The sequence below is a fragment of the Panthera uncia genome, chromosome E1 (genome assembly GCF_023721935.1).
Source record: "Panthera uncia isolate 11264 chromosome E1, Puncia_PCG_1.0, whole genome shotgun sequence".
Classification (NCBI taxonomy): Eukaryota; Metazoa; Chordata; class Mammalia; order Carnivora; family Felidae; genus Panthera; species Panthera uncia.
The window spans coordinates 4803204-4813902 of NC_064814.1; the positions used below are offsets into that span (position 1 = coordinate 4803204).

Sequence of the window (10699 nt, forward strand, 5' to 3'; positions counted from 1 at the left end):
GGGGGGGGGGGGGGGGGGGGGGGGGGGGGGGGGCTCTCTCCCTCCGATACTCAGCCCAGGGCTCCACTCTGAAGCTCTTTTCTCTTCCGTCCTGGCAGTCTCTGCTCAGCACCTGCCCTGGCTCCCTGTCCCACATTCCTGCCTTTCTCTGTCCAGACCTCTGGCGTGCCCTCTCATCAGGCCTCGAGATTGTTTGTTCTAAGGCAGCTAAGGAGTCTGCTCTCGGGGACTGGCAAATCCCGGTACACCTATTCAGTACTAGGCACCGGTTTGGATGCCCAAATTCAACACGGTGTGAAAGATCCCACATCACTCCTGTGAGCTGGATGCGTTATTTCAGATTTCTGATAGCTGGCGGGCATCTCCCAAGCCCCAGAGCCTGGAGGACCTCGGCAGAAGGATCAGGAGTCCCTGTGCCACCCTCCGGGCCTGGGACCCGAGGAGAGGCAGGGAGCCCAGCACCTTGGCCCAGCCTGCTGGGTCTGATGTAATTCGCACAGCAGTAATGGGGGGGGGGGGGCGGCTTCAATGACGAGGGTAGAGTGTCCTCGAAGGCAGCGGCTTGGCGGGAGCCTTTGCCAGACAGCTCTGTGGATGGCTGAACCCTGCCTTGGGGGAGGGGTCCAGCATTTGGTGGATGGAGCCATACCGTTTGGGGAGGGGGACTGATTTCTCTCCAACTATCTCATTTTTGTCTCTGTATCCCCCTTTCGAGTCCCTAAGTCACTGTGGGATTTCATGGAAAGAGTGTGGGAGGGAGCCCTGCCAGTCGAGCAGAAAAGTCGCAGGTGCCCTCTCGGAGGCCTGGGCAGCACGTGCGTGGTCACCGGGGTGGACGGGGGGGGGGGGGGGGGTGGAGGGAGGGACTCGGAGTCTGTGGGAGGCGCCCAGCCCCCTCCCCAGTCCCACGCGCCAGCTCTTACCCCTTCCCCGTCTCTTCCCTGCAGGGGGAGAGGTCTTCTCCTTTAAATACAGCCCCGGGAAGCTGCGGGGAAACCAGTACAAGAAGATGATGACCAAAGAGGAGCTGGAGGAAGAACAGAGGTAGGCCGCACACCTTCCTCTCCGACGAGCCAGGGCTGTCTGGCCCCTGCCCTCGGGGGCCAAGAGAGGAGGCGAGCTGAGCCTCGGGCCAGCTGCCTGCCCCCACCCCCTGCCACCCTCCGTTTTGTTTTGTTTTCATTTCAGGGGTTCTTTCCTATCTGTCTGTCCTGTCTCCACTCAGCCTCCGGCTGAGACATCTCCCATGGAGACAGTCCCCTCCGGGCGCTCGGGAGGACCCGCTGAGCCCCTCCCCTGCCCCACCCCGCCCCGCTGCAGAGGGAAAAAGCGAGATGCCAGGGAAGAGCCTGGACCAGATAGAGTTCATGACAGAACCAATCTGTCACTTCAGGACAGAGCTCGATTCTTCCTGCTCATCTATCTGGCCGCTCCCCTCCAGCCCCTCCTCGCCCAGCGGCCGCCTTCCTTCTGTATCTGTTCTGCTCCGTGGAGCTCGGAGGCAGAGGCAGCCGTGTAGCGCCCCGGGTTTAGAGTCAGGCGCCCCCTACCCCCGCTGGACACCCCCCGCACACCCGTGGGCTAACCTCCGCGGATCCTCTGCGCTCCGTCCCGCCAGCGTGCCAAGGAGCGCTCTGGAAACAGCAGGACAGCTGGGGAAGGGAGAACCCGGGGTCTGACCCCGAGCCCCGGGGTCTCCAGGCCTGGAGCCTGCTGGCGTGCTTTGGTTCAAGCAGGATCTAAACGGGAGCCCAGGCTTGTGGTGACCACCGCCCGCTCGTTAGCACAAGCTGGGGTTCTCGGGTCACAGGGGACAGGAGGGTTTATTTTTCCAGAATGCATAACTCAGCCACCCTTTCATTGCCACTGGCCACACCACTCAGGGTCCCTCAAAAGTCAGAAGCCGCTCTGTCCACGAGAACCCGCATTTCCCTTCCTGTGGCTGTTCCCCGCTTCTTCCAAAGCCGGCCTGGAAGGCTCTTCCCCGGGGGCGGAGGGGTGGCGGTGTCGGCCCAGCGGGAGGAGGACCCGAAACAGGGGGACCTGGCCTCCAGGGGAGCCCCCCCCCCTCCTCCGTGCTGGTGACACTGCCTGTGGGTGTGACCCGGTTTGCTGCCTTTATATTTCAGGATTGAGCTGACCTCTGACCTCACTTCCCTGTAGCACGTTCCTTAGGTCCTGAGCCACACATAGTCTTGCAAATCCTTTTGGTAAGGAGACGGACTTCTTAGACCACTGGTGCTTCCCCCCTCCTGTCTGTTAATGTGTCCCCAACATGACTGGCGTGGTCTAAACCTCCCCCATCCCCCCCGCCGCCTTCATAACCAATTAATTCATTCTGCGCACCGAGCACCCAGCCGCCTCGTTCTTCGCCAGCACGGGGGTCGCTGGGTGACCAGGCCCCTCTCCCAGGGCTGCAGGGTCCTGGGAGCCCAGTGAACACGAGTCCCCCGTGGGCCTCATGGACCAGCTGGCGGGGAGCTAGCGCCCCCTTGTGAGGCTGGGCAGAACTGTCATTCCCCTGGGGACCAGGGAGGCTGCCGGAAACCCCCTGGCTGTCCCCCTGCCACTTTGGTCCTGCCCTAAGAAGGTGATGCAGCTGATAAAACCTCGTGTGGCAAAAACCCCGGGCTCCCAAGTTGTGGGACAGGCAGGTTTTTCGGCTCAGAGGAAGGGGTGGCCGACTTCAGCCCTGGTCACTATGCTCAGTGTGACCAGAACACGGCCACTCTGGTTTTCCTGTGGCCTGTGGTGGCTTCTGCGCTGCTGTGGCCGGAGTGAGAAAGCCCACAAAGCCCAAAAGAGTCCATATCGGGCCCTTTACAGAAACATTTCGCAGCCCCGGGATTAAGGATAGGCAGGGCTGGATGCACCTGTGGGCTCTCGAAGGTCCCCGTGGACGGAGCTGAGGTCCTGGTTCCCGGTGCTCAGAGGATGTGAGGAGCCACTGGAACAGGAAGGACCAGTTAGGGGATGGATGCCAGGCCTCGGGCCAGGGGTCAGACGGCCACTGTCGCTGGGCTCCGAGCTGGGACCTTGGCGATGGGGAGGGAAAGTCCCTTCTCTGTTATGTGTAGACAGGAGGGTCTTTCGCTACGGAGTCTTCGGGGACTTGTCGTATATCAGTTCACACCTGGCTATTCCGTGCGGTGGAGACCGCGCCCCGGGTGTCGCTCTTGGGGTGAAGGGGGCGATCTCTCCTCATCTGTAGGCTGTGGTTATCACCGCTGCGCCCCAACTTGAGGGGCTAAACACCGTCCTCGAAGGGTGGAGCTGGAGTTCATGTTCATTTTCATTACCGCCCTTCCCCAGCATGCTCCCCACGGCTGTTGGACGAGCCTGCCTGTGCCTGCTCCCTCCCGCCCCTGCGCACGGGGCCGGCTCACGCGGCACTGCATGGGGCCCCTTGACGCGCCACCCCTCTTAACGGCTGCTTCTGTTCCTTGCATGGCCACGCTTGGGGTTGCAGAGGCTGGCAAGTCTGGCTTTGTCTTTTCATCTACAGCACGGTGGTTCCCGTGTGGCCCGGGAGAGAGCCGACGGGTGCGAGGTAGCTCTGGTCCCAGCTGAGTCTAGGAGACGGCCCTGGAATCCCAGTATGGAAAAGAACAGGCATATTATTGTCAAACCACTAAAACCACAGGCCAGCGAAAAGTCTGCTCCCTTCTCTGCCTGTCAAGATTCTTTCTGACCAAACTCTGCCTGCTTCTAATTCCTCTCCTGGCACTCCGGGTCCCAGTCGAGTTGCAAGCTAGTTAACAAATAAATGCTGTAAGTCCCCGATGTTAAATTTATCACCTCAGCCAACAGAGCCGTATCCAGAGCCCGAATCTTCAGTGGTCCCACTAAAGAGCATCCCCCAAAGCCTCACTTTATACGTTTTCAGAACACGGCCTTTAGGAAGCAGGACTAAAGTCAAGACCCCAGATTGTCCTTCCGCGTGTTTAAACGGACATTCCCATCCTTAGACTCGCCCGCAGGTCAGGTTCCTTCTGCCCAAGGGGTCGGAAATGGTAAGGTTTGCAAATCCAGAGACAGCTGCTGCCGAAGAATGAGCCCGCTTCTCACTGGCTGCACCCCCTCCTTCGAGGTGTCCCCTGGGGCCTAGGGCTCACAGGTATCCTCGGCACTGCCATGCCGGGCTGGGGGACTGTGCGTTCGCACCGAAGCTCCTCTGGGAGGCGCCCCATCCAGCCTCAGGGTGTAGCTGGGCTGGCGGGTTTGCAGGCTGCGGACCGCTCCTCCCCGCTCCCAGAGCTAGTGAAGCTGGAGGCTTGGCAGGAAAAAGAAAGAAAAAAGCACCCCTGGCCACACCTGTCCTTGTATACCATCCGTTCTTCCCACCTTCCGGTCCAAAGTGGCTCTGATGGATGGGAACCTGGGACCCCAGCACCCACTCCATTCTGAAGGTCCTCGGCAATGTCCTGACCTTTCTGGGTGTGGACACGACTCTAGTGGAAGGTGTTTTGTTCAGCATAACAGGGAAGGGCGAGAGCGGGCGGAGGAACCCAGGCTGTGGGATATTCCCGTGTCCGCAACCTGGTGTGTCCGTGAGGGATTTGCCCGTGTGAAGGTCTAGAAACATGAGCGACGCTGACCTCCAGAAGAGGGCGCCAGAGGGACAAAATCGTCTCCTCTTCCCTCATCAAGTCTGTGGGCTGCTGGGTGTTGTTTAGACGGGGTGGGCACACATCCTAGGGTGCCAGTGTCCCCGGTGGGGACAAAACCCAGCCAGTGGGAATAGGAAGAGCGGGACGGGAGGGCCCCAGGGAAGCACATAGCCAAAGATCCGGAGCACCCAGTATCTGTCTAGACGTCTGCCCTGCCCAACTGCCTAGATGCGGGGGCCCCCTCTGCCTAACTAAGTGCCTCACGGACGCAGAATGGGGGTCGGCGGGCTGCCACGGTGCCATGCTCTGGGGGACAGACTGTCTTGCTGCAGGTGATGAGAAGCAAACTTACCCCGTGTCTGAGAAACCAGTGTCCAGCCCGGCTTCTGCAACTCCAAACGTCCTCCCCCGTCGTCCCCGATGTCCCCCTTTCCTCCCCGCCCCCACCCCCGCCCCGTGATACTTGCAAGATGGAAGGAGTAAAATAAATGATCTTTTCTCCTTATTTCTCTTTACAGAACCGAAGAATAATGAAGTTATCCTTAGCCTCCTGCTAAAGGCTTTTTCCCTTTGACATCTTAAAAGCTTGAGCGCTAGAATGGAAATCCCCAGAGCGGAGCCACGCGGGCTCCCGGGTGCCTCTTGCCTACATAAACCCGCTGGGACCTAGAGCCTCCGTCAGGACCCGTCCCTCGGCAGGGAGGATGCCAGGGGGCGCCCTGGCCCCCCACCCCCGGGGGAGATGCGTTCCTCCCTGTTGGCGCGGATGGCTCGGTTAAGCAAGGGTTTTGTAGACTTTGATTTTTCGTATGACTGAACCCAGCTCTCCACACACCCTTCACACCTGTGATATGGCCAGTGGCAGCCACCTTGTCATTTTAAAACCATGTGGCTGCATTCCAGCCCCCCAGCCCCTGCCTTTTCCTCCACTGATGCCTAACCCGGGAAAGACTTGGAGGCGTGCCAGGCAAATGAGGGCGAGACACCGGCGCTCAGTGGCTGGCTTAGGGGTGGTCTCGTCTTCCTCTCCCTGGGGACCCACTTCCCCCTTCCGGGCGCGGTTGTTGGGGGGGGTGAGAGACGCTATATCGACGGCGGGGCGGCAGGGAACCAGCGTCGGCTATAGATTTGCGGTTGCCCTGACTCTGCATTTCGAGGAGGCTTGAATCCAGCCCTCTTGTTGCTAAAAGAAGCCTTTTCACTGACGCTCTTATCAAGCTCGGCCGAATCTCCACCTTCGCTTTGGCAGAAGCAATAAGAATAGTTTGCTTGAAATAGATCTCTCGACTATGCCTTTTCCTAGAAGGTTTCATAGATAAGTTAGAATTTCGCGAGAGAACGAGAGCAGTCCCAGATCCGTTTCTTGGAATTTTATATTGTTCGACGTTTATACTATACCAGGCTAATGTGCAGTTTTTAGATGTGTTGGTTACAACATTTTTTTAAGCAGTAAGTTTTTTAGAAAAACGATCGCCATCTGATGGAAGGCCGGGATGTCAACCCCTAGGCCGTGTCGCATTCCCAGGGACCCTCTCCTCTGGGCCTCGAACCTTAGGTTTAGGGACGGAGCGCGGGACAGAACACCAGCCACACCGAGACCTGACAGGTAGATGCTGTCTTGTTAGCACCCAGGTCCCCACACACGCAATACGACGGCCTTGTCCAGACTGGGATCTTAATGACACCGTGAGCGGGTGACTGCCTCCCTCCGGGTCAGCTACCTAGCTAGTTAGTTGTCTGGAATCTTTCTGAACACGGCTCGTGGGCCCCAAGCCTCACGTCCTCCTGATGGCTTGGATCTGTGTATTCAGCCTTTGTTCAGCCCAATAAACTTTGAGTAGATGATCTCGGTGACCGTGTGTTTTTTCAGTTTCGCTTTGCTTTTAAGAAATCATGTCCTTTGAACCCATTAGAATTTGAGCTCTCATTCTGATGCCCGTTACCCTCTAGCAGAGTACAAGTCCTATGTCTGCGAAAACTGCCCGAGCGCCGCGGCCGGCGAAAATACCTGAGAACTTGCGTTCACTCGGGGCGGGGGGATTGTGATGCCGTCCAGGGACCCCAACACACACCCTTTCCAGTCCCAGTGCTTTTGTCGGACTGTAGGGTACAGAACACCTATGGCAGGACAGGAAAACGGACCGTAGAAATCACAGTTCCCAGGGCGACGAAGAGAGGCTGGGAGTTGGGACTTGAGTATTTCAGCTTCTAGATGCTGCTCTAGCCAGGAAACCACCTGCTGGATGGGAGATAAGGGGTCACCGCCGAAGGAGTCTGGTGGGACGAGACCAGATGGTGGGACCCCACCCCGGGCAGCGCTCTGGGTGCTGGGTGGCCAGAGGCCGTGCCGAAGCCCTGCCGTGTGGCGTCTAAAGCAGAGCCGGCCGCAGGGAGGGCCGGTGCGCAGGGAAACCTCAGGACCAGCCTCGCTGCCAGCACCTGGAGCGGGAACAGGCCCCAGACTGGCCCCGAGCCCTGTTTCCCGCTGCGGTTTCACCCCAGCCTTTCACAACACTCGCGCCCCTGGGAGCTGTCCTGTGCTGGTCAGATGGGGTGGCTGAGCCTCTTAAAGACAGCAGCCCTTGAGAGGCACCCGGGTGGCTCAGTCGGCTGGGCTTCCGACTCTTGATTTCAGTTCAGGTCATGATCTCATGCTTCGCGAGTTCGAGCCCGGCGTCGGACTCCATGCTGACCGTGCAGAGCCTGCTTGGGATTCTCTCTCTCCCTCTCCCGTTGCTCCTCCCCTGCTCATTCTCTCTCTCTCTCTCTCTCTCTCTCTCTCAAAATAAATAAATAAGAACTTAAAAAAAGAAAAAGATAAGAGCCCTTCACTCGCAGGCCTGTGTGCAGGCCAGTTCAGGGCGCCCGCTGGCCATAAGATATATGTGCAAAGTAGGAAGAGGCACCCCTTCCTCCGGGCAGCAGACCCCGCGCCAACCCTGCCCCTGGTCAAGCCGCCGTACGCACCTCTGTGTGCTCTCTGCTTCCCAGCTGGTAACGGTTTCTGTCCTCATCCTTCTAAAAGGCTGTCGCTAACATGGTTTCTCGTGGGTTCTCCGGCCACGGAACGGAAACAGCCCTCTCCCCGTTACGTCCTGGGTCACGCGAGATCTAAGCTCAAAAGGCCCCCGTGGGGAAACAGGGGCGCAGGAACCCTCAGGGTCACGTGGGTCCCCAGACCTGCAGGGAAAACCCCAGACTTAGAACCCGCTTTTAGGACCTTCGTGCTGAGGCCGTTCAGCCCAACCGGCTCCTGTGTCTTGAGTGGATCTGGCTTCAGTTTAACTTCCTTGCTGTCCCGGAAAGCAGACGCGGCACCAGCCGAACGGGGAGCGCCCCGGCCCCGGACGCGCTGGGCGGCCCCCTGCGCTGGGCCCCCGAGCACCTTCTTCCTCTGTCCCCTCTCTTCCCCACAGAGTGCAGAAGGAGCAGCTGGAGGCCATCTTCAAGCTCATGAAGGACAACAAGGAGACGTTTGGGGAGATGACAGACGGCGACGTGCAGGAGCAGCTCCGGCTCTACGACATGTAGGCCGCCTCCGCCCGCGAGGCCCCGTCCCCGACTTGCCGGCTGCGGCAGGCTCGCTCGCTCGCTCGCTCTCGCGTCTGTAGCTGTAGAGGCGCTACACACGGGCCATGCGGTTCCCAAGACTTAGGCATGGTTTTCCAGCAATCGGGATTATTGTCTTCGGAGTCAGACATTTTTTTTTTTTTTTTTTTTTTTTTTTGCTAAGGGAATGCTCCCCTACGGCTTGCGTCCGTGCAGTCACAGAAGCTTCCAGAAAGCCTTCTGAGGCAGAATGAGAGCGCAGGGTTGTTAGACTGGACACTCGGGCAGCAGGACCTGTTACCCGTCTTCCCCCAGCGCCCCTGAATCCTTCCCACACCCATGTGCCCAGGGGGCCGTGGTGGGGGGGACTCTGAACGTCCTTTTAGCAAAAACTCGAACTCGACCCTCACCTTCCACACTGGAGCAGATCGGTGTTATCAGAGTTGGGACCCTCGGAGAGCTTCCCCCGCGGACGCGCGAGACTTACTTCACATATAGGCTCATCTGAGTGCTTATAACGCACCCAGGGCCACGCTAGCTACTAGAGGTAGAAGAAATCACACATGCAACACGGGGCCTCCCTTTAAGGAGACAAAAGTCCTTCAGAGAAGCGAGGCACGTGCGCAGGGAGAGAGCAGGTCCCCAGACAGCATTCAGTAAAACACCAGAATGACCTCACGGGACAGCGCACGGGACACGTCAGGAGGTCAGTAAACCTCTGGGAGTCCGCGAACTTGCGAGGACGCGGAGAACGGCAGGGCTCCTGCCTGCTGCACGGGCCCTGTTTCTGTTCGCCCCACAGGCAGGAAAATTCCTAGCCAACCGAGCTGGAGAGGGTCTGCCCCAGAGAGAGCCCATGACGGTCTTAGAAATATTTTGTATTTGCCGAAATAAAGCTACGTCAACACAGTGAACTCAAAGCAGCAGTGGCATTTTGCATACCTCACATTAGAGATTACGGGGATGGGGGTAAGTTCCTCTCCCTCCGTCCCCTCCTCTTGCTCCTGGGATTCTCCTCGGGCACCTCCCCTGTCTGCTCCTGCCATCCCTTTTGCTTCCTTGTGGACAATCTGCACAGGAGAGGGGTCTGTTCTCTGTTGTCCTACCCAAATGTCAGTGCTTTAAAAACAAACCAAAAAAAAGATACATATATCTTGACGCTGCTTTAAAAAAAAAAAAAAAATTATGACGTGAGACTTCTTTGTTCCCTTCGTCACCTCCCAGGGACCCCTTCCATCGTGTGGCGGGCAGGGCCACCTCTCCCCGGGCCGCCCTGCCAAGCGCATTGCCCTGGGACCGCTTTATGGGCCTTCCTCTCCTCCTGCCTGGGTCCTTCAGCTCTGATCATGCCAAACAGGAAGGACTTGGTCGTGCTTGAGTCCAAATTCCGACGGCTGTGGGAAAAGTAAAGTCAAGGAATTTTCATACACTTGCATCAGCTAAGATGCTCCAACAGCAAGGAACAGAAAACTCCGACTCTGCCAGCTTATGTGTATTATTTTTTAATGTTTATTTATTTTCGAGAGAGAGAGAGAGAGACAGAGTGCGAGTGGCGGAGGGGCAGAGAGAGAGGGAGGCACAGAATCCGAAGCAGGCTCCAGGCTCCGCGCTGACATCAGAGAGCCCGGTGCGGAGCCCAAACCCACGAACGGTGAGATCGTGCCCTGAGCCGAAGTCGGACGCTCAACTGACCGAGCCACCCAGGCGCCCCATTAAACAACAGGAGAGCTAGGTCACGTGAGGGGCCCAAAGGCAGACTGGCTGCAGGCCCAGACTGACAGGGCCCAAACCACAGTCCCTGTGGCTCAGTCTTCCTCGCAGGGCGGGCTTTTGTGGCCGACTAGCTCTTCCCGTGGTCGCGACACGGCCATGGGAGTTCAGGTGTCCCATCCGGAAGCAGGAAATGGGACATCTCTGGCTTGTGTCTCTAGGAGTTAGGGAACCCATGCAGGTGCCCCTCTCCCTTCCTTTCAGGTCCCGGTTGGGCAGAATATGTCACATGTCCATGCCTCAACCAATCACAGGCAAGGAGATGGGGACCCCCCCCACCCCATGGTCGGCCGGGATACCCCGGGCTGGGGCAGCAACGCGTCACCACACGGCCATTCCGAGGAGCAGACGAGTAGACCCCATCAGGGCTCTGTGAGGATTGGGTAGGGTAGGTGGTTACTGGGTAGACACCAGGACCACTGTCACCTGCTGGGGACTTGGGAGCCTCTGAATATGCTGCATACACCACCCTGCATACCTCCCGGGTGCTGGTTCTGCGGCCCAGGGTCCACACTGGCCCCTAGTGCTTTGAGGAAACACCACTGGCTCACTGGCGACTGTTGGCTCCGACGCCATTTCCAGATAAGCGTCCACTTCCGTTTATACCATTTCCGTCACCTCCTCTGCCTCACTGGGACACCCTCGAGTCCATCTGTGGCCAGAAGAATCCTCTTAGGACCCCTTTGAAACGGACACCCATCTGTCCCACCAGAGGTCAGTGCTGCTCCGGGGCAGGAAAATCAAAACGCCTCTGACAAAATGTACCTGCA

At 58.4% G+C, this 10699-nt stretch overlaps 1 protein-coding gene across 1 annotated transcript in view; it reads left to right on the forward strand.

Annotated features, from left to right (window-relative positions):
• Positions 1 to 8334, forward strand: part of MXRA7 (matrix remodeling associated 7) — a 34516-nt gene extending 26182 nt beyond the window's left edge. Inside the window, exons 6-7 of the mRNA XM_049638141.1 lie at positions 948 to 1044; positions 8027 to 8334. Coding sequence (XP_049494098.1) covers positions 948 to 1044; positions 8027 to 8141 — 212 coding nt within the window. The 3' untranslated portion in view covers positions 8142 to 8334. The remainder of the gene's footprint in view (positions 1 to 947; positions 1045 to 8026) is intronic.
• The last annotated feature ends 2365 nt before the right edge of the window (positions 8335 to 10699 follow it).